At 41.5% G+C, this 24,265-nt stretch overlaps 1 protein-coding gene across 4 annotated transcripts in view; it reads left to right on the forward strand.

Moving 5' to 3' along the window:
- KLHL5 (kelch like family member 5) overlaps positions 1-24,265 on the forward strand; it is a 128,035-nt gene that overhangs the window by 91,837 nt on the left and 11,933 nt on the right. For all 4 annotated transcript variants that reach the window (XM_069744589.1, XM_069744590.1, XM_069744591.1 and 1 more), the window contains 7 exons: positions 167-363; positions 4,770-4,982; positions 14,130-14,316; positions 20,596-20,820; positions 20,994-21,156; positions 21,455-21,667; positions 22,874-23,045. In XM_069744589.1, coding sequence (XP_069600690.1) covers positions 167-363; positions 4,770-4,982; positions 14,130-14,316; positions 20,596-20,820; positions 20,994-21,156; positions 21,455-21,667; positions 22,874-23,045 — 1,370 coding nt within the window. The remainder of the gene's footprint in view (positions 1-166; positions 364-4,769; positions 4,983-14,129; positions 14,317-20,595; positions 20,821-20,993; positions 21,157-21,454; positions 21,668-22,873; positions 23,046-24,265) is intronic.

Here is a 24,265-nt window from a genome sequence, read left to right on the forward strand (position 1 = left end):
AACAGAAAAAATGCTCCACAATTTTTTCAAATTAATAACGGAAACCTAAAATGGAAAGCACCCTCACCTGACAGATCTTATTAACTTATAATGGGGCCCAAATATTTTTTCTTATAGAAGTTTTCAATGTATTGAGTTCTTTATACTGGTGATCTCCTCCCTGCAGGTCGCCTGGAACTAAAAGAAGACAACATTGAGAGCCTCCTGTCCACGGCCTGTCTTCTGCAGCTGTCTCAGGTTGTGGAGGCTTGCTGTAAGTTCTTGATGAAACAGCTTCACCCGTCCAACTGTCTGGGTATTCGTTCTTTTGCTGACGCTCAAGGATGTACTGATTTACATAAAGTGGCTCATAATTATACAATGGTGAGTGTCCGGTACAAAAATGAAAAAAAAAAATAGATCACGAGTCAAAACATGCAAAGCATCCTAGAATTTAGCTGAGAGCTTGTAGCATTATTAGTGGTCAGATAACTGAGACTTCTGTCTGCATGTGGTTTTCTTGCCTGAAACTTTGTTATTCCTAGTAAATGCATTCTTACTGTTAGCATACAGAAACATAAACAGACTTTTTTTTTCTTGTACCTTTGTGTTGTTTTTTCATCTTTTATTTGCCCTTTGATACACCCAGTTTCCTCCTGCCTATCCCTACCTCTGACTTATCATCCAACCTAAGTACAGAGTTCACCTTATTCTTCTGTGCACTCTGCTCCTATTTAGTACTCTCTTGACTGATTTTATCTTCTGCCATCCACATCGGTATAGCAAAGTGTGGTTTTACATCATTAGCTGATTTGTAGCAGAGCTCAACTATTCTGCACTTCTTCATAAAGGAAGTCCAGAGCTTTATGTTGAGGCATCTGACTAAACAGTTTTATGAAACTGCAAATGCCTCTCTATTAATGTGTATGGCAGAGGATTATCTTCTCCTGTATGCATCAGTAGAGCAGCATTTGCAGTTTCACAACCCTGATGTCTCAGCATTAGTCGTCAAACACCGCTCAATTCATAACAACCTCTCTACAGTGGCATGTAAAAGTTTGGGCACCCCTGGTCAAAATTACTGTTATTGTGAGCCGATAAACAAGTTGAAGATGGAATAATTTGAAAAGAGCAAAGGATTTTCATCCATTCTTCCTTATAAAATTTTTCCAGTTCTGTGAGATTCCTGGGTCATCTTGCATGCACTCCTATTTTGAGGTCTAGCCACAGATTTTCAGTGATTTTTCAGCCCCCTGTATACAGAGCCCCCCTCACATTTTTCACAAAGGCAGCATTATTACTTTTAGAAGGGGCACTCAGAAGGCATGATTACTTCTAAGGGTGCAATAAGCAAGCATTAATACTTTTTAAAGGGGCACTCAGGGGCATTATTATAGTGTTAGGAGACCCAATACTTGCCTTACCAGTCTGACAAGGATTTCCAAAATAAGTGCACCAGCCTGATCAGGATTAAGAAATCAATTTAATAATATAAAGAATGTTTATTGTGAAAGCTGGTGACAGATTCCATTTAAAATATATTTTCTGCATTGAATCTCGTGTTTCTATAGAAACCGTACAGTACAAGAGAAAGTTATAGAATCCTACCTATTTCTGGAGCGGTTGTGTAATATGTAAAGCGGTTAACAACAAATGTTGATAAAATATTCTTATTTAGTATTACTTTTCATTGGTGCCTTGTTCTTAGATTTGCATATCAGCTCAGTCCTCGTTCTGCTGTGTTTTTGATTATTTTAATGACAGAAGGATAGAATAAATGGCTGATATTCATGTATGCAATGATCGGCCACCTGCTTAGTTGTAATTACAGCTGGTACAGCCAGTTCAGGCTTCTGACAGCTCTGACTGAACACTATGAATTAAATGCTTTAGAGCCAGAACTTTGGAAATGGCAAATTGTTCCGGAAATCAGCATGGAAATATATAACTGGCATGTCCCTATAAAACACTGCGCTCCTGGCGTATACCTCTACCTCTCATTCTATCTCCCTTTCTGTCCATCTGTTAAATAAGCAGACTATGCAGACATGCCAAGATCATAGAAAAACACCTCTAGCACTATAAGGCTATGTGCGCAAGTTGAGTATTTGCTTGCAGTAATGAAAGATGTCAGCCTGACACCCTCATCACTAAGCCAATAAGTAAACACACACACACACACGCACACACACAAATACACACACACAAACACACACATTGTCACCAGCCTATGTAGGAGCGCTAACAGAACAAACATACATAGGCTGTAACCAGAGAGCAACTGTTAATTGTAAAGGATAAAAATGCGTGGTATCCCGTGTAATTTTAATAAACAAGAGGAAAAGCTGAGGGCTGATGTTAATATTCTGGGACGGAGCCAATAGCCATAAATGTTCCCAGGCTATTAATATCAGCTCACAGTTGTTTGCTCAGCCTTTACTGGCTAGTTTACAGGGGGACCACATAAAAAATTGACATAGGGTTCCCCTATAAAATCTAACCAGCAAAGGCTAGGCAGACAGCTGTGGGCTGATATTAATATCCTAGGAAGGGGCCATGGATATTGGCCCCTCCCAAACTAAAAGAATCAGTTCTAAGCGCCCCAGAAAAGACGCATCTATAAGATGAATCAAATCTGGTGCTTAGCCTCGCTCTTGCCACTTGCCCTGTAGCGGTGGCAAGTGGGGTTCATATTTGTGGGGTTGATATCACCTTTGTATTGTCAGGTGACATCAAGCCCACAGGTTAGTAATGGGGAGGCATCTGTAAGATACCCATCTATTAGTAGTAACTCCTTAGTAATATTGTATAAAAAGAGACACCCAGAATAAAGTTCTTTATTTGAAATAATGACACAGACTCCTTTAATGAATCTTAATTAAACCATACTTCCCAAACGCCTAATCCACCGACGCCAACGTCTCCTGCAACAAAAATAAAATAATAAACCACACTATTCCTCCCCTGTCCACCGAGAAGGTAATCCATAATGTCCCACGACGATCCTGATCATTTTGAGAGCAGTCACATCACTGCTCTGCACGCCGGAACTGTGTGCGCAGAGAGCAGTGAGTATTCATTGCTCTTCAGTAGCGCGCACAGTGTCAGCCAAAGCCTTCCTGCAGCTGCTGGGTGGTCATGTGTGCCGCTAGTTAAGAGAAATTAATATTCACCTCTCTCCACGCCCAAAGAGGTAAATATTCATTTCTCTTAAGTAGCGGCACACATGACTGCCCAGCAGCTGCAGGAAGGCTCCCAGGGTGGACTGGTGGTATGGGAACGACCTTTCCCACCCAGACTCTTTTGGTCACTCCTAAATCTCGGAAACACTATCTGACCCAATAAAAACTTTCTTAGTTTAATATATGTGCTGTATGTTTCAGAAGAACGGATACATTACCAGGACAAGTCAGCCTAATGTGAGCTTAAGCAACCACAGTAAATAAATATAGATGGTGACATGTCAAAATAAAATGCTAATAAATCTTAACCCCCTTCATGACTGGAGATATTTTTGGTTTTGTGTTTTCGTTTTTTGCTACTCTTCTTCCCAGAGTCATAACTTTTTTATGTTTCCATCAATATGGCCATGTGATGGTTTATTTTTTGCGGGGCAAGTTGTACTTTTAAACAAAATCATTGGTTTTAACATATCATGTCCTGGAAAACGGGAAAAAATTCCAAGTGCGGTGAAAATGAAAAAAAAAGTGCAATCCCACAGTTGCGTTGTGTTTTGCTTTTGTACTAGGTTCACCAAATGCTAAAACTAACCTGCCATTATGATTCTCCAGGTCATAACGAGTTCATGGACACCAAACGTGTCTAGGTTCTTTTTAATCTAAGTGATGAAAAAACATTGCGCCATTTTCCGATACCAGTAGCGTCTCCATTATTTGTGATCTCTAGTCGGGTGTGGTCTTATTTTTTGCACGCCGAGCTGACGTTTTTAATTATACCATTTTGATGCACATACGATCTTTTGATCCCCAGTCATTGCATTTTAACGAAATGTCGTGGCGACCTAAAAAAAAGTAATTCTGACGTTTTGACTTTTTTTATTGATAGGTCGGGCGATTCTGAACTCGGCGATACCAAATATGTGTTAGTTTTTTTTTTTGTTTTTTTTTGAATGGGGCAAAATGTTTTTATATTTTAAATTTTTTTTTTCACTTTTGGCATGCTTAATTAGTCTCCATGGGGAGGCTAGAAGCTGCCATAACCCGATCGGCTCTGCTACATGCAGATGATGATCAGATTACCTGTATGTAGCAGACTATCTCACTTGCTATGAGCGCCGACCACCTGGTGGCGCTCATCGCAATCCGACAGTGACAACAATAGAGGTCTCCAGGAGACCTCTGGTTGTCATGCCAACCGATCGGTGACCCGCGGTCATGTGACGGGGGTCACCAGTGGGCGAATTTCTCGTGCGATTGCCGGAAATGCATGTTAATTGCTGCTGTCCGAGTTTGACAGCGGCATTTAACTGGTTAATAGCCACGGGAGGATCGCGATTCCTCCTGCTGCTGTTAGCGGCACATGACAGCTGATCAGATCAGCTGTCATGTGCCGGAAAAGGTGCAGGCTCATCGCCGAAGCCCACACCAAACAGGGGAGGCGTCCAATGACGGATAGATCCGTAATTAGTCGTTAAGGGGTTAAACACATAAAATTAGTAGGTCATTTGTTGGTAACACATTCCCTTCAACAATGGCATAATTTTAACTGCTTATCCGGACTGTGCATCTGTTAGGTATATATGATGTTTTCACCATTACTTTTATTTACAGGAACATTTCATGGAAGTAATAAGAAATCAGGAGTTTCTACTGTTGCCAGGGGCAGAAATTTCTAAACTACTAGCAAGTGATGATATGAATATTCCTAATGAAGAAACCATTCTGAATGCTTTGCTTACCTGGGTCCGGCATGATGTGGAAGAAAGGAGAAAAGAACTTAGTAAACTGCTGGCATATATCCGCTTGCCCCTGCTGGCACCACAGGTAAAAAATTGATGATAACATCTTAAATAAATATAGTGCTCTACAACCTTACTGATATAAACTTGTGACCAATAGAATAAGAAAACTTTTATCTAATGATGATTATTGAATCACTGATCAATTAACAAGCAGAATCTAATTTCTGAATTTGTCTCTTCTCCAAATATCTTTGTTTTATATATGCAGTGGATATAAAGTCTACCCACCCCAGTTAAAATTCCAGGTTTTTGTCTTATAAAAGAAATTATGCCAACAATGCATAAATATGCACAGACTTAAACTAATACTTTGTTGAAGTACCCTTTGAATTTGACAGCATTCATTCTTTGGGTAGGAGTCAATCAGTACGGCGCATGTAGAATTGGCAAGCTTTGTCCACTTTTACATGAAGTAGCTCTCCAAATCTGTCAAATTGTGAGGTCTTCTCCTGCATACAGCCCCTTTTTCAGGTACCCACAGATTTTCAGTTGGATTCAGGTCTGCTCTGTTGGGCAATTTCAACTAAAGCTCCAGTTCCAGCTCTCGAAAAACAGCCTCAAAGCAAAATGCAGCTTCCACCATACTTCACTGGTGGAGGCTAAAATATCACATGGTCATAAGTATTCAGACCCTTTTGCTCAGACACTTATATTTAAGTCACATGCTGTTCATTTCCTTGTGATCCTCCTTGAGATGATTCTACTCCTTCATTGGAGTCCAGCTGTGTTTAATTAAACTGATAGGACTTGATTTGGAAAAGGCGCACACCTGTCTATATAAGACCTCACAGCTCACAGTGCATGTCAGACCAAATGAGAATCATGAGGTCAAAGGAACTGCCCAAGGAGCTCAGAGACAGAATTGTGGCAAGGCACACATCTGGCCAAGGTTACAAAATAATTTCTGCAGTACTCAAGGTTCCTAAGAGCACAGTGGCCTCCATAAACCTTAAATGGACCACCAGAAGTCTTCCTAGACCTGGCCATCCAGCCAAACTGAGCAATCGTGGGAGAAGAGCCTTGGTGAGAGAGGTAAAGAAGAACCCCAAGATCACTGTGGCTGAGCTCCAGAGATGCAGTAGGGAGATGGGAGAAAGTTCCACAAAGTCAACTATCACTGCAGCCCTCCACCAGTGTGGCCTTTATATCAGAGTGGCCCGACTGAAGCCTCTCCTCAGTGCAAGTCATATGAAAGCCCACATAAAGTTTGCTAAAAATCACATGAAGGACTCCCAGACTATGAGAATAAAGATTCTCTGGTCTGATGAGATAAAGATGGACCTTTTTGGTGATAATTCTAAGTGGTATGTGTGGAGAAAACCAGGCACTGCTCATCACCTGCCCAATACAATCCCAACAGTGAAACATGGTGGCGGCAGCATCATGCTATGGGGGTGTTTTTCAGCTGCAGGGACAGGACGTTGTCATTGTTGTGTCAAATATAAGCTACTTCTTGATAAGTCTTCACAGAAATGTCAGGAAAATCTCACTGGAACAGCTAAACTTTATATGGAGTTAATCAGAATCACTGCAAATGATAACACCTGTGTACTGACTGCTATTTAACATAGGGATAACATGTGATTGGCTAATTCTGAGCATAACCACATCCTGATTAGAAGAGGTTGTTCACACTTATGCAACCACATTCTTTAAGATTTGTTTTTATTTTCCACTCTCAAAACAATTTCAGTTTGTTTCTAATTGGATTTGTACAGATTATTGGTGGCATTAAAGTTGGAGACGTTCAAAAATAATTCTTCTGCTTATGTTTTTTTTTTTTTTTTTTTACATAATGAAAACCTGACATTTTAACAGATGTCTTGTACATAACCAAAATCCAAAAAGTGGACTCACCACTTCCAAATATACATTATCATACCAAAATACACCCAAACAATAATAGGTGAAAAAGAGGCATAAGCAAATGTAATATGTTTAAAACATGATACTTTTATTAAACAAAAAAACATTTAAAACAAGACAAGGAATTTCAGAAAAATTACTGATGGGAAAAAACACACAAGGAAAAAAAGAAATGGACAAAGCTGCAAAACACTATAGCACCTTCTAAATCTTTACATATATTTATGGGAACCAGCTCTATAAAAAATAAATAAATAAAGTGGCATGTGCACGCAATATCTATTGCTAGAAAAACCGCATCTCTGTATTAAAAGCAATATATAATGACTACTTTATAGACAAGCCTACGCATATTGTTCACCAGGGCATATATGTTTGCTTCTATAAATCCATCTACAAAGTGCCTAGTGCTAAACTATTGCGGTTATAAGAAAATCATTTCCATGATAGTTTCAATATTCACAAGACAAAATATTAATGTGCTTGCACTGCCTAAAAAAGGCTGAAAGTGCCTAGTGCAAAAAAATCACAGAAATATAATAAAGAGCAGTAGCAGCAGAGAACCTATTTGTAAGGGTTTCAATACTCACTAAACAAAGTGTTAGTATGCCTGCACCGCCTAAAACAAGCTGAAGGTGCTTAGGGCAAAAAGTGACAAGCAGATGTAACAATGAGAAATAGCAGCTAAGAACCTATTTTACACACATATACAGTGGGGCAAAAAAGTATTTAGTCAGTCAGCAATAGTGCAAGTTCCACCACTTAAAAAGATGAGAGGCGTCTGTAATAGGTAGACCTCAACTATGGGAGACAAACTGAGAAATAAACATTCAGAAAATCACATTGTCTGTTTTTTTAAAAATTTATTTGCATATTATGGTGGAAAATAAGTATTTGGTCAGAAACAAACAATCAAGATTTCTGGCTCTCACAGACCTGTAACTTCTTCTTTAAGAGTCTCCTCTTTCCCCCACTCATTACCTGTAGTAATGGCACCTGTTTACACTTGTTATCAGTATAAAAAGACACCTGTGCACACCCTCAAACAGTCTGACTCCAAACTCCACTATGGTGAAGACCAAAGAGCTGTCAAAGGACACCAGAAACAAAATTGTAGCCCTGCACCAGGCTGGGAAGACTGAATCTGCAATAGCCAACCAGCTTGGAGTGAAGAAATCAACAGTGGGAGCAATAATTAGAAAATGGAAGACATACAAGACCACTGATAATCTCCCTCGATCTGGGGCTCCACGCAAAATCCCACCCCGTGGGGTCAGAATGATCACAAGAACGGTGAGCAAAAATCCAAGAACCACGCGGGGGGACCTAGTAAATGAACTGCAGAGAGCTGGGACCAATGTAACAAGGCCTACCATAAGTAACACACTACGCCACCATGGACTCAGATCCTGCAGTGCCAGACGTGTCCCACTGCTTAAGCCAGTACATGTCCGGGCCCGTCTGAAGTTTGCTAGAGAGCATTTGGATGATCCAGAGGAGTTTTGGGAAAATGTCCTATGGTCTGATGAAACCAAACTGGAACTGTTTGGTAGAAACACAACTTGTCGTGTTTGGAGGAAAAAGAATACTGAGTTGCATCCATCAAACACCATACCTACTGTAAAGCATGGTGGTGGAAACATCATGCTTTGGGGCTGTTTCTCTGCAAAGGGGCCAGGACAACTGATCCGGGTACATGAAAGAATGAATGGGGCCATGTATCGTGAGATTTTGAGTGCAAACCTCCTTCCATCAGCAAGGGCATTGAAGATGAAACGTGGCTGGGTCTTTCAACATGACAATGATCCAAAGCACACCGCCAGGGCAACGAAGGAGTGGCTTCGTAAGAAGCATTTCAAGGTCCTGGAGTGGCCTAGCCAGTCTCCAGATTTCAACCCTATAGAAAACCTTTGGAGGGAGTTGAAAGTCCGTGTTGCCAAGCGAAAAGCCAAAAACATCACTGCTCTAGAGGAGATCTGCATGGAGGAATGGGCCAACATACCAACAACAGTGTGCGGCAACCTTGTGAAGACTTACAGAAAACGTTTGACCTCTGTCATTGCCAACAAAGGATATATTACAAAGTATTGAGATGAAATTTTGTTTCTGACCAAATACTTATTTTCCACCATAATATGCAAATAAAATGTTAAAAAAACAGACAATGTGATTTTCTGGATTTTTTTTTCTCAGTTTGTCTCCCATTGTTGAGGTCTACCTATGATGTCAATTACAGACGCCTCTCATCTTTTTAAGTGGTGGAACTTGCACTATTGCTGACTGACTAAATACTTTTTTGCCCCACTGTATGTGTGTCCTTTCCTGTGTGTCCATCAGTGACCCTGTGTGTCCATCAGTAGATGGATTTACAGTGGGGCAAAAAAGTATTTAGTCAGTCAGCAATAGTGCAAGTTCCACCACTTAAAAAGATGAGAGGCGTCTGTAATTTACATCATAGGTAGACCTCAACTATGGGAGACAAACCGAGAAAAAAAAATCCAGAAAATCACATTGTCTGTTTTTTTTTATCATTTTATTTGCATATTATGGTGGAAAATAAGTGTTTGGTCAGAAACAAAATTTCATCTCAATACTTTGTCATTGCCAACAAAGGATATATTACAGAGGTCAAACGTTTTCTGTAAGTCTTCACAAGGTTGCCACACACTGTTGTTGGTATGTTGGCCCATTCCTCCATGCAGATCTCCTCTAGAGCAGTGATGTTTTTGGCTTTTCGCTTGGCAACACGGACTTTCAACTCCCTCCAAAGGTTTTCTATAGGGTTGACATCTGGAGACTGGCTAGGCCACTCCAGGACCTTGAAATGCTTCTTACGAAGCCACTCGTTCGTTACCCTGGCGGTGTGCTTTGGATCATTGTCATGTTGAAAGACCCATCCACGTTTCATCTTGAATGCCCTTGCTGATGGAAGGAGGCTTGCACTCAAAATCTCACGATACATGGCCCCATTCATTCTTTCATGTACCCGGATCAGTCGTCCTGGCCCCTTTGCAGAGAAACAGCCCCAAAGCATGATGTTTCCACCACCATGCTTTACAGTAGGTATGGTGTTTGATGGATGCAACTCAGTATTCTTTTTCCTTCAAACACGACAAGTTGTGTTTCTACCAAACAGTTCCAGTTTGGTTTCATCAGACCATAGGACATTCTCCCAAAACTCCTCTGGATCATCCAAATGCTCTCTAGCAAACTTCAGACGGGCCCGGACATGTACTGGCTTAAGCAGTGGGACACGTCTGGCACTGCAGGATCTGAGTCCATGGTGGCGTAGTGTGTTACTTATGGTAGGCCTTGTTACATTGGTCCCAGCTCTGTGCAGTTCATTCACTAGGTCCCCCCGCGTGGTTCTGGGATTTTTGCTCAGCGTTCTTGTGATCATTCTGACCCCACGGGGTGGGATTTTGCGTGGAGCCCCAGATCGAGGGAGATTATCAGTGGTCTTGTATGTCTTCCATTTTCTAATTATTGCTCCCACTGTTGATTTCTTCACTCCAAGCTGGTTGGCTATTGCAGATTCAGTCTTCCCAGCCTGGTGCAGGGCTACAATTTTGTTTCTGGTGTCCATTGACAGCTCTTTGGTCTTCACCATAGTGGAGTTTGGAGTCAGACTGTTTGAGGGTGTGCACAGGTGTCTTTTTATACTGATAACAAGTGTAAACAGGTGCCATTACTACAGGTAATGAGTGGAGGAAAGAGGAGACTCTTAAAGAAGAAGTTACAGGTCTGTGAGAGCCAGAAATCTTGATTGTTTGTTTCTGACCAAATACTTATTTTCCACCATAATATGCAAATAAAATGTTAAAAAACAGACAATGTGATTTTCTGGATTTTTTTTTCTCAGTTTGTCTCCCATAGTTGAGGTCTACCTATGATGTAAATTACAGACGCCTCTCATCTTTTTAAGTGGTGGAACTTGCACTATTGATGACTGACTAAATACTTTTTTGCCCCACTGTATAGAGGCGAACATATATGCCCTACTGAACAATATGCGTAGGTTTGTCTATAAAGTAGTCATTATATATTGCTTTTAATACAGAGATGCGGTTTTTCTAGCAATAGATATTGCGTGCACATGCCACTTTATTTATTTTTTATAGGGCTGGTTCCCATAAATATATGTAAAGATTTAGAAGGTGCTATAGTGTTTTGCAGCTTTGTCCATTTCCTTTTTTTCCTTGTGTGTTTTTTTCCATCAGTAATTTTTCTGAAATTCCTTGTCTTGTTTTAAATGTTTTTTTTGTTTAATAAAAGTATCATGTTTTAAACATATTACATTTGCTTATGCCTCTTTTTCACCTATTATTGTTTGGGTGTTTTTTGGTATGATAATTTTAACAGATGTGTGTAGACTTTTTATATCCGCCGCACTTATATTTTTAACGATTTGCATTGTGCTATTCCTCTTTCTTCCATCTATTTATGTATTGACAGCAGCTAGCTATTATCACTCCACTTCTCAGTGAAATAAAGGAACGTTCAAACCCTGTGAGTCTGAATAAAAAACGTGTCTAAGTCATTTATAAGAGATGAATAAACAATTAAGCTAATATGTATTTAATTCAATATTAATATAGTTCATTAAAATATAAGCAAAGGTTCATGAAAGAAGAGCACCAAAGCATTCTTTTATCATAACACAAATTCGACAGATCTTACCAGTTAAGATAGAGACAGGAGGGCCCTGCACATTAGATGGTCAGGGGCTCAGGGTTGTCCACAACTTTATTAAAAGCATGTATTTGTGGCTAACAATCATTTTTGCAATTGGGTTTCATAAAAATGTTTGACTTTTACAGGATTTTCCATTTTCACGTTTTTATTTTTTGCATTTCTTCCCTGAGGGCTTGTTTTTTGCAGGACGAGTTGTACCATTGATTTTTTTTTTTTCATATTGTGCACCAGAAAACAGAAAAGAAATTCCAAGTGTGGTGAATTTGCAAAAAAAAAAAAAAAAAAAAAAAATGCAATTCCACAACAATTTTTTTTTTTTTTCTTACCATGTGCATTACGTGGTCAAACTGATCTGCCATCATGGTTCTCCAGGACATTATGAGGTTGCAGACACCAAACATGTGCAGGTTCTTTTTTTATTTAAGCAGTGAAAAAAAAAATCCAAAGTTTAAAACAAAAAATGTACCATTTTCCGAGACTCGTAGTGTCTCCATTTTTCTGGATCTGGGGCTTGGTGAGGGCTTATTTTTTGTGCTCCCAGCTGATGTTTTTATTGATACTATTTTAAGGTAGATGTGATGTTTTGATCGCCTTTTTTGCAATGTTGCAGCAACCAAAAAAACATAATTCTGGCGTCATCAATTTTTTTTCTCGTTACGCCGTTTACCAAATGGGATTAATTATTTTAAAATTATTTTTTGTTTTGTTTTATATTTTTAACCCCTTTCTGACCTCGGACGGGATAGTACGTCCGAGGTCAGAAGCTCCGCTTTGATGCGGGCTCCGGCGGTGAGCCCGCATCAAAGCCGCGACATGTCAGCTGTTTTGAACAGCTGACATGTGCCCGTAATAGGCGCAGGCAGAATCGCAATCTGCCCACGCCTATTAACTAGTTAAATGCCGCTGTCAAACGCAGACAGCGGCATTTAACTACCGCTTCCGGCCGGGCGGCCGGAAATGATCGCATCGCCGACCCCCGTCACATGATCGGAGGTCGGCGATGCTTCTGAATAGTAACCATAGAGGTCCTTGGGACCTCTATGGTTACTGATCGCCGGTAGCTGTGAGCGCCACCCTGTGGTCAGCGCTCACAGCACACCTGCATTTCTGATACATAGCAGCGAACATCAGATCGCTGCTATGTAGCAGAGGCGATCGTGCTGTGCCTGCTTCTAGCCTCCCATGGAGGCTATTGAAGCATGGCAAAAGTAAAAAAAAAAAAATAAAAAAAGTAAAAAAAAAAAATGTGAAAAAAATAAAAAATATACAAAAGTTTAAATCACCCCCCTTTCGCCCCATTCAAAATAAATCAATAAAAAAAATCGAACCTACACATATTTGGTATTGCCGCGTTCAGAATCGCCCGATCTATCAAAAAAAAAAAAAAGCATTAACCTGATCACTAAACGGCGTAGCGAGAAAAAAATTTGAAACCCCAGAATTACGTTTTTTGGGTCGCCACGACATTGAATTAAAATGCAATAATGGGCGATCAAAAGAACGTATCTGCACCAAAATGCTATCATTAAAAACGCCAGCTCGGCACGCAAAAAAAAAAAGCCCTCACCTGACCCCAGATCACGAAAAATGGAGACGCTAGGAGTATCGGAAAATGGTGCAATTTTTTGTAATTTTTTTTTAGCAAAGTTTGGAATTTTTTTTCACCACTTAGATAAAAAAATAACATAGTCATGTTAGGTGTCTATGAACTCGTAATGACCTGGAGAATCATAATGGCAGGTCAGTTTTAGCATTTAGTGAGCCTAGCAGAAAAGCCAAGCAAAAAACAAGTGTGGGATTGCACTTTTTTTGCAATTTCACCGCAGTTAGAATTTTTTTCCCGTTTTCTAGTGCACGACATGGTAAAACCAATGATGTGGTTCAAAAGTACAACTTGTCCCGCAAAAAAAACCAACCCTCACATGACCATATTGACGGAAAAATAAAAAAGTTATGGCTCTGGGAAGGAGGGGAGCGAAAGACGAACACGGAAAAACAGAAAATCCCAAGGTCATGAAGGGGTTAAAACCATTGTTTCATTTTTTTACTGGCTTCAATAGTCTCCTTAAGAGACTTGAAGCTACGATCTTTTGATCGCTTGTAGCAGAAATGTTCATCTGCTGTGAACGTTGGCCACTGGGTGGCACTCATAGCAGATCTGCAGTGACAAGCACGGGGGTCTTCTGTAGACCCCCGGTTGTGTTGTCATGTCAACCCATACTGGTCATTTGATGATTGGCGTGGTTTGTGACGCACTTCCAGTCCATGCATGTTAAATGCTGCTGTCAGAGATTGACAGTGGCATTTAACATGTTAACAGCCGCAGCTGATTCTACCTACAGCTGTCATGTGCCTGAAATAATGCAAGCTCAGCGCCGGAACCCACATCAAATGCCGGGACACGGCCTATGACATAAATGGACGTTATTAGTCGTGAAGGGGTTTAATTAACCCCGTTTGCAAAAATACTTAGCCCCACTTACATACGCTTAAGTTGAAAATAAAATGGTTCCCAAAGGTGGACAACCCCTTTTATTTAATGCATAACCCATTATGAGAAACATTGATCTACAGGATTTTTAATATTACAATTCTATGTTGCTGTTAGTTTCTTGCAGACATGGAGAATAATGCACTATTTAGGGATGATATTGATTGCCAGAAACTAATTATGGAAGCCATGAAATACCATCTATTGCCGGAGAGGAGACCTATGCTCCAGAGCCCTCGCACTAAACCTAGGAAGTCTACGGTGGGGATGCTGTTTGCTGTAGGTGGGATGGATGCCACGAAAGGTAAGATACTTATTCCAAAAGCGAAGTAATTGCGAGGTATAATATTTAATTTCCAGAAATCTATCATAAATGGAAAGCCTGCATTAGTTTATGACTGTTGGCACAGAATCGTAGGACAGCCGGCAATTGACAATCATTCTAATGTTTCAGAAATGAATGCCAAGTGTAGTCCTGGAAGGAAAGGAAATCTTCTCTGCACATCATGCTGAAGATTATTCTGTAATTGTGGAAAAAGGCAAAAGGGCTCAAAGTAGATAGGTCTGTTTTCTTTTCATAAAAAGGATGAGTAAAAGGGTTCAGACTGAAGTAGAATAATAAAAGCGATTATATTCCTTGATCCCCCACAGGTCCCTTTTCTCTGGACACCTGGCCCGCACTAGTCCCTAATATCTGGTTCAATCCTCAAACCACCAGAAATGGATCGAAATGCCCTCACAGCCAATGTCCGACTGAGGCGGGTCACTAATGCATCCAGTGATGAGCAGATTAGGCATTTTTGGATATTTCAGTGTTTAGTGGAAGGGTCCAGGAAGCAGAGAGTAGTGGGAATAATAATAATAATTTTTATTTATATAGCGTCAACATATTCTGCAGCACTTTACAATTAGCCGGGACTTGTACTGACAATAAATTCAATACAAGTTAAGACAATTTAAACAGTGACGTTAGGAGTGAGGTCCCTGCTCGCAAGCTTACAATCTACAAGAGAACCATATGAGTACACATGAATTATTTCCTGGATCTTACCAATAAGAAGTAGGGTGTACATTTTATTCTCCAAACTCAAACTGATTTTCTGACCGAACAGACTACAATCGACTGACTCTGTATATACAGTACAGACCAAAAGTTTGGACACACCTTCGCATTCAAAGATTTTTCTGTATTTTCATGACTATGAAAATTGTACATTCACACTGAAGGCATCAAAACTATGAATTAACACATGTGGAATTATATACTTAACAAAAAAGTGTGAATCAACTGAAAATATGTCTTATATTCTAGGTTCTTCAAAGTAGCCACCTTTTGCTTTGATGACTGCTTTGCACTTATTAAACCTGACAGGGTACACCTGTGAAGTGAAAACCATTCCCAGTGACTACCTCTTGAAGCTCATCAAGAGAATGCCAAGAGTGTGCAAAGCGGTCATCAAAGCAAAAGGTGGCTACTTTGAAGAACCTAGAATATAAGACATAATTTCAGTTGTTTCACACTTTTTTGTTAAGTATATAATTCCACATGTGTTAATTCATAGTTTTGATTCCTTCAGTGTGAATGTACAATTTTCATAGTCCTGAAAAATCTTTAAATGAGAAGGTGTGTCCAAACTTTTGGTCTGTACTCTGTGTTAATGTGATCAAGTGATGCTGCAAAACCAGTTCCAACTACATTGCACATTTCGTAGGAATGCATTATATCTGTACCCACCCATCCTTCCTGTGTATTCCTTCCATTGTTTATTCCTTGCTCCTTTATTTCTTTCTCCCATCTATGTCTTCCTTCCGTCCCCTCCCTTATTCCATTCCTCCTTTTGATCTTTGTTTTCTTTTCCCTTCCTTTGATCTTTCCTTTCTTCTCCCTCCCATCCTTCCTCCCCTCAAGCTTTTCCCTTGTTACTCTATCCCATCCATATTTCTTCCCTTCCATCCTTTTCGTCCTCCTCTCCATCTTTTTCCTTGTTACTCTATCTCATTCATATTTCTTCTTCCTTTCCATTCTTGTTGTCCTCCTCTCCGTCTTTTCCCTTGTTACTCTATCCCATCCATATTTCTTCTTCCCTTCCATCCTTTTCTTCCTCCCTTTCATCTTTTCCTTTCTTCCTTGTTTTCATCCTTTCTTCCTCCCATGCATCTTTTCTTGACATCCTTCCTTCTTCACTTGTGCTTCTTCCTCTTTTCCATCCTTCCTTTCTTTTCTCCCTCCTTTTTTCCTTATTCCTTCCTTCAGTTTGCTTTTAATGTGTTGTCCAAGATTGCAAATAAAGACAAAATTCCACCACTACTGTTTTATGCCAAAAACGATACCCACCACTGCTATTCGCATGTTGTGTATGTTCTTGTTGAAGTATAGAGATAATAGCCGGACTCGCCAAGTCGGCTATTTACCAAGCAGAACAGCACTTTACAATATCGTGGTGATCGCATGTACACTTTACCATTGTATATGGACTGAATGAGTGGTGCCGATCTAGAGGCTTTTTTTCTTTGGTGGATATAGTATTTTAGGCCAACTCCATTTACGGTGATGGAGCTGAGCTTCAATATCATTCAAGAGTCAAGACCCATGGACAAAACTATTGCTGTTTCTGGAAGGAAGTTGCCTTGTTTTCCTAATCTTGTACAGACTCTATAGTGCTATTTAAGTTTTTAACATCTAATTTCACCCTTTTAATAATAATATTTTTTGGAATTCTCTTCTCAAATGTTGACATTTTTACCTGACTGCCATGTCTGATGCTGGCATTGGCACTGTATCCATGCCATCCTTCACTACCTGTACCCCATCTATAATATAAGGCTGGGAGCGTCACTCTGTCCGAAGCCTTTATAGACTGCGCAAGCGCCGGCGCAGTCTGGACCCCACAGGCTGACGCAGCCCAGGAGATCACGGTATGCGTAAGCACTGAACGCACACCACGATCTCCAACGGAGAAGCTGGGACGTGCCAGGAGGGTGAGTATGCAATATTCACCTGTCCCGTTCCACCGCTGCGCGCCGCTCCATCTTTCGGGTCCTCTGCCTGTGACGTTCACAGTCCAGAGGGCGCGATGACGCGCTTAATGCGCGCCGCCCTCTGACTGAACAGTCACAGCCAGAGGACCAGGAAGACGGAGCGGCACGCAACGCTGGATCAGGGCCAGGTGACTATAGCAAGTGCTGGGGGGCCTGAGCTAGCGGCGACTCCGGCACCTGACCCCCACAGCGCGCCGGTGTCCCCGCCTGCTCAGGCCCCCCAGCACTCGCCGCCCAGCGACGATAGGCGAGTATGTTATTTTTTTTTATATATATCGCAGCAGCATACGGGGCATATACTATGGAGCATCTTATGGGGGCCATCAACATTTATGGAGCAGTGTACGGGGCATATACTATGGAGCATCTTATGGGGGCCATAAACCTTTATGGAGCAGTGTATGGGGCATATACTATGGAGCATCTTATGGGGGCCATAAACCTTTATGGAGCAGTATACGGGGCATATACTATGGAGCATCTTATGGGGGCCATAAACCTTTATGGAGCAGTGTACGGGGCATATACTATGGAGCATCTTATGGGGGCCATAAACCTTTATGGAGCAGTGTACGGGGCATATACTATGGAGCATCTTATGGGGGGCATAAACCTTTATGGAGCAGTGTACGGGGCATAGGGGCATATACTATGGAGCATCTTATGGGGGCCATAAACCATAATGCAGCAGCATACGGGGCATATACTATGGAGCATCTTATGGGGGCCATCAACCATAATGGAGCAGCGTATGAGGCATGTACTATGGAGCATCTTATGGGGGCCATCAACCATAATGGAGCAGCAAACGGGGCATATACTATGGAGCATCTTATGGGGGCCATCAACCATAATGGAGCAGCATACAGGGCATATACTATGGAGCATCTTATGGGGGCCATCAACCATAATGCAGCAGCATATGAGGCATATACTATGGAGCATCTTATGGGGGACATCAACCATAATGCAGCAGCATATGAGGCATATACTATGGAGCATCTTATGGGGCCATCAACCATAATGCAGCAGCATATGAGGCATATACTATGGAGCATCTTATGGAGCCATCAACCTTTATGGAGCAGCGTATGGGGCATATGGATGGGAGCAGCAATTTACAGAACGGTGGCGCAGGATGGGAGCAGCACATGACAGAATGGGGGTGCAGGATGGGAGCAGCACAAGACAGAATAGGGCAGCACATGACAGAACGGGGGTGCAGGACAGCAGCAGCACATGACAGGATGGGGACGCAGGATGGGAGCAGCAAATGACAGAATGGAGGCGCAGGATGGGTGCAGCACATGACAGGATGGGGGCGCAGGATGGAGCAGCTCATGACAGGATGGGGATGCAGGATGGAGCAGCACATGACAGGATGGGGAAGCAGGATGGAGTAGCACATGACAGGATGGGGACCATATACCAATATAAATGCTCGCCACCCGGGCGTAGAACGGGTTCAATAGCTAGTCCATGTATAAAAGTACTTTGGATTCTCGGCACACAGCACCCAGAGCACATGTCTCCCCCAATACCCTTCTTTTCCTCGGCTTTCACCGTCTTTAATACTTCTGTTTACGGTCTTACTCGCATAGTAGCAGGGCCGGACTCGCCATCGGGCAGTTCTGGCAAATGCCAGAAGGGCCGGTGCCAGTAGTGGGCCGCTGCACACTGTGCCGTTGTCAGCGGCGCCAGCGCCGACTCGCCCACCACCAGCGCCACCTCATTCAACTATACCGGTGTCTATGACGCTAGTACAGTTCAATGCAATGATGGAGGAGAGAGCGTCTGACGACGCTCCCTTTCCCATCATTCTCCACTCTGCCTCTGACACTACGGGTGTGCTGTGTGCCAGGCAGTGCAGCGGCAGCCGCCGAGACTGGAGCAGGGAGCAGCGCGGGCACGAGGAGAGGTGAGGAGTGGGGTTTTTTTTTAACTGGACTGTGGGGCCATTCTCGGGCGGGGGGGGGGGGCTGTGCTGTATACTACTAAGCGGGTTGTCTGTGATGTATACTACTGTGTGGGCTGTGCTGTATACTACTACGTGGGCTGTGCAGCTGTGCTGTATACTACTGTGTGGGCTGTGCTGTATACTACTGTGTGGGCTGTGCTGTATACTTTACGTGGACTGTGCAGCTGTGCTGTATACTACTGTGTGGGCTGTGCTGTATACTACTACGTGGGCTGTGCAGCTGTGCTGTATACTACTGTGTGGGCTGTGCTGTATACTACTGTGTGGGCTGTGCTGTATACTTTACGTGGACTGTGCAGCTGTGCTGTATACTACTGTGTGGGCTGTGTAAAACTACTACATGGGCTGTGCTATATTATGCAGGCTGTGCTATATACTATGCGGGCTTTGCTATATACTATGGGGGTATATTATATTCTATGGGGGAGGCCGTGTTATGCACTATGTGGCTGTGTTATATACTATGGGGGGTATATTCTATTCTATGGGGGACTGCATTATATATTATGGGGAAGTGGGCTGTATTATATTCTATGGGGGGGCTGTATTAGATTTTATGAGGGATGATTGCATCATACTCTTTGATGGGGCTGCATTATAATCTATGGGGAGGTGTGCTGTATTATATTCTATTCGGGGCTACATTATATTCTACGGGGGGCTGTATTATATTTATATTCTATGAGTGGTGATTGCATCATACTTTGAGGGGGCTGCATTAAACTATGAGGAGGGCTGCATTATATTCTATGGGGGGTTACATTATACTCTGTGGGGTTGTTGCATTATACTCTGTGGGGTGGTTGCATTATACTATATGTGGGCTGCATTATACTGTATCGAGGACTATGGGGAATACGTTATACTGTATAAAGAACTATGGCGTGCATTATACTATGGGAAGTGAATTGTACTACATGGATGACTATGGCGGTTCAATATACTATATGGAGCACTATGAGGAGTGTATTATGCTATATGGAGGACTATGAGGAGTGTATTATACTATATGGAGGACTGTGGTGCACATTATAACATATGGAGGACTATGGGGTATATTTTACTAAACAAGTAAAATGCTGCATATTATTTAGATTGTTTTTGCCAGAACAAAAATCATTGTTCTCAGCAGCACGTCGCCGGTGTAAACTGTAGATGTGCTGCTGATAACATGATACTTTATGGTAATCTGATCTATTAGTGATCGTTCTGTCCCATCATTATTCCTCAGCTGGTGGAAAGGGGCCGGGAAACAAGCGTTGAACAACTTCAGTATTGTCAATCAAACTCATTTAGCGGCCTGAACTCAGCGCATGTAAATACAACCGAAATGCTTTTGTGTGATGTTCAATATGTTAGCATTTGGGGCCCCATTATAAACTTTGCCTAAAACCGGCCATGCCTACAAGTGTACAAAGATATTATACAGTCACCATGTGACAAGTGGGCCTGTGTAACTTCAAATGCCCGGGCTGAATTTTAGTCCCAGTCCGGCCCTGCATAGTAGTATAGTATATGATAAAGACGCATGCATTGTCATAACAAATATAACTTTTTGATATCTAGGAGCTACTAGTATTGAAAAGTATGATCTGCGGACCAACTTGTGGACACCAGTAGCAACAATGAATGGACGTAGGCTGCAGTTCGGAGTTGCAGTGTTAGATGACAAACTGTATGTTGTTGGTGGAAGGGACGGACTGAAGACATTGAATAGTGTTGAATGTTACAATCCGAAAACCAAAACATGGAGTGTCATGCCACCAATGTCTACACATCGGCACGGTCTCGGTAAGCACAGATATCCAGATATTATACTAACCAAAATTTGGTGTTGAATAGTGGACTCTGCCTTTTATGATGCCTTGCCTTCATGGGCTACAGTCCAGGTTCAAGATCTGTATATATCTGTATAATATATTCATTTAATAAATAGGCACCTGCTTATCTCTTTGTTATATTAGGTGTTGCAGTTTTAGAAGGTCCTATGTATGCTGTTGGAGGCCATGATGGTTGGAGCTACCTTAATACAGTGGAGCGGTGGGATCCTCAGGCTAGGCAATGGAACTTTGTTGCAAGTATATCAAATCCAAGAAGCACAGTCGGGGTAGCGGTCCTGGGCGGAAAGTGAGTAAATCATCAGGTTCAATTTAAGATTTCAAAATCTCAAGTCAAAATCTGCCTAGTTTATGTAATTTTGTGTCTGATCACAAATATAAAGGGGAATTCATTGTTTAATTTACGCCAAGTACCTGAATAAAATAGAAGTAAAAAATCTTTGAGGAACCAGTTACGTTGTTCTTGCAATGAAAGTTTAAAAGCATATTTCATGTTTATTTAAATGAGGGTTTTTTTGTTTTGTTTTTGTTTAGAACATTTGTGATTCTTTCAAGAAATATCACATCTTGATTTGCTTGTTTTCCAGACTTTATGCAGTGGGTGGTCGGGATGGAAGTTCTTGCCTCAAGTCTGTAGAATGCTTTGATCCTCACACCAATAAGTGGACTTTATGCTCCCAGATGTCTAAAAGAAGAGGGGGAGTTGGGGTAGCCACATGGAATGGTTTCCTCTATGCCATTGGGGGACATGATACACCAGCAACAAATTTAGCTTCTCGACTTTCAGACTGTGTGGAAAGGTAACTATCTCCATTCGTAGATCTACTCTCCACGTATTTGCTTGTGTCCTCGCTTAGCGAGGCACTCACTTGTTAAAAAGAAGGCAACTCATCGCCTCAGGTGGTCCATCTCCTCTAATTCCAGATGATCACCTGTTCTCACCAGGGAATTTAGAATCAGGCCATACATTTGTGGCCAGTGCAAAAGTAAACGTAGCATTACATATTAGCTATTCTCTTTAATACTTTAAAGGGAATTGTCATTACCTTCACGCTGCCCAAACGATGGGTAGTGTGAATCTGACACTGTCGGTTTGATTACAGGCAGGAACGTCTTTCACGGAAACGCTGCAGTGTAAACACATCTGAGAATCCAGCCCAGGACTATGTGTATCTCCTTGAGATGAGTGGATTGCATCATGTGAAATGCAAAACTAAACAATTGTGAAAAATATAAGACAAAAAGTTATGGTTCTACAGCACAAGATAGAAATCATATAGAGAGAAGGTGTGAATAACCAAAATACAAAAAGTAGTAAACTAAAAAGTAATTTTTACTAACAACTCAATAAAAAGACAATGTAATTACCATAAGTAAAATCCATGATAGCCAAAAGATGGTGCCACCAGTAATATTACAGGCATAGTAAATAAATGCAGTAAATTATAACTGAAACCCGCAAATGAAGCGTGACACAGAAAATAGGAATGTTAAATAATAAACAGTGATGCAAAGTGCAAAATAAGGTACCGTAACTATGAACCATGTGGTGTGTCACAGAACAGAGATAAACAAATGAAAGGGGTAAATGGTATTGGGTAGATGTTTACCAGAAATATACCGTGGCGCCTGGAGTCCCTACGTACGTTTCGGTGTAGACACACAGGGAGAGTCCTGTCAGTCAGGTGGAGCAGGGTGGGGAGAAGCAGGCCAGTTACCACATCGGACTAGTCAGAGTAGACACATGATCCTCAGTCAGCTTCTCAAATATCTTTACACCTCAGCGTTTCAAAGAAGTGTGTACAGATATATAGTGTGGTTGTCCTCATGAAACAACTCCTATAAGATAACCATCGACTATTAAAGACTAGTGCCACCAGAACGATGGCTCTCAAGAATGTGTCTATAAAAGACCTCACCTTATACTGAGGGCTGTAGACCTTGACCGTACGTTTCAGTTATGGCTCTGAGTATAGACAGGTTAACTACATATGCTTCTATTATAGGTATGATCCCAAGACAGACATGTGGACTTCAGTAGCCTCCATGAGTATTAGCCGGGATGCAGTGGGTGTCTGTCTGTTGGGCGACAGACTGTATGCTGTTGGTGGATATGATGGACAGAGTTATCTTAATAATGTGGAGGCTTATGACCCTCAAACAAATGAATGGACACAGGTCAGTAAAACTACTTTTAGTAAGTACTTAAAAAGGAATCTGACAGATGATACATGCTGCCCAATCGATGGACAGCATGTATCAGATAGTGCGTGCATGATTCAAGCCATATATGTTTAGTTCTGAAACGCTGCAGTGTTTTTTCATGGAAAAACTAGTTTAATAGCTGCCGAGCCAGTCTGCAGACTAGTCAAGACAGGCGGGGCCCCGGCAGCTTCTCCCCATCCACTGCCCTTGAGCGACAGGTCTTTCTTTATACACACGTAGGAGGAAACCTGTCTCTCCAGGGCAGCTGGAGGGGAGAAGCTTCAAGGAACCACCTGACGACAGGTCTCCTGTGTGGCACGGTCATCGGCTGCTATTAAACTATGTTTTTCTCTGAAATGTTGAGGTTTCAGAGTTAAACATACCTGGCTGGAATCGTGTAGCCAATGTCAGATACATGCTTCCTGTGGATCGGGCAGCATGGATCAGCTGTCAGGTTCACTTTTAATTTATTACATTTATGTCCAGAAAATCTATATGCCATTCACCAGATAATTTTCATATTGCTGTTATTCCATATGGAAAGATTCCATGAACATTGGGGCAATCGCACTTAGAGCTCAGAGTTGGCACTACGGATATTTCGCATCCCATGTAACCCTTCTACAGGTGCAAAGGAATGGCCGAACTCTGTGAGAAGGAGCTCTAAGCCTGATTGCCCCAATGTTCATGGAATCTTTCGATATATGTTCGCACTGGGTCTGTTTGTTCTATTGAGCTATTGTGAGGCATGGTGCTGAAACTGGAATATTTATGAAGACTTAATTTATGTGAAATGATCTGATTTTTTTTTTTAGCTTTTTTTCTATAACCAGTAAAGCCAAGTTTCTCAAGCATTGGTGTCATGAATTGAGACTGTTGTAGATGACATTAAATGTATATGCTTTCCTTTCTCCAGCCTATATTTTATTTGTATGGACAGTGTTCTGAATTGTTTTTTTACCACCTTTTTATAAAAAAAATTGACTTAAGCCTCCATATTCTGAAAGGAAGAATTTTTTTTTTTTTTTGTGGCGCAGGATGTATTTATTCTTGGTTTCATGTTTTTGATCCTTCATTTTTAATCTTTTATTTGAGAGGTGATGTAGCCAAAACAGCGATTCTGCCATTTTAATCTTCGTCACTCCTTTAGTGCTCATAGTATAGGAAAAAGATTTGTATATTTTATTAGTTCA

This window comes from Ranitomeya imitator, chromosome 1 (assembly GCF_032444005.1).
Source record: "Ranitomeya imitator isolate aRanImi1 chromosome 1, aRanImi1.pri, whole genome shotgun sequence".
Taxonomy (NCBI): domain Eukaryota; kingdom Metazoa; phylum Chordata; class Amphibia; order Anura; family Dendrobatidae; genus Ranitomeya; species Ranitomeya imitator.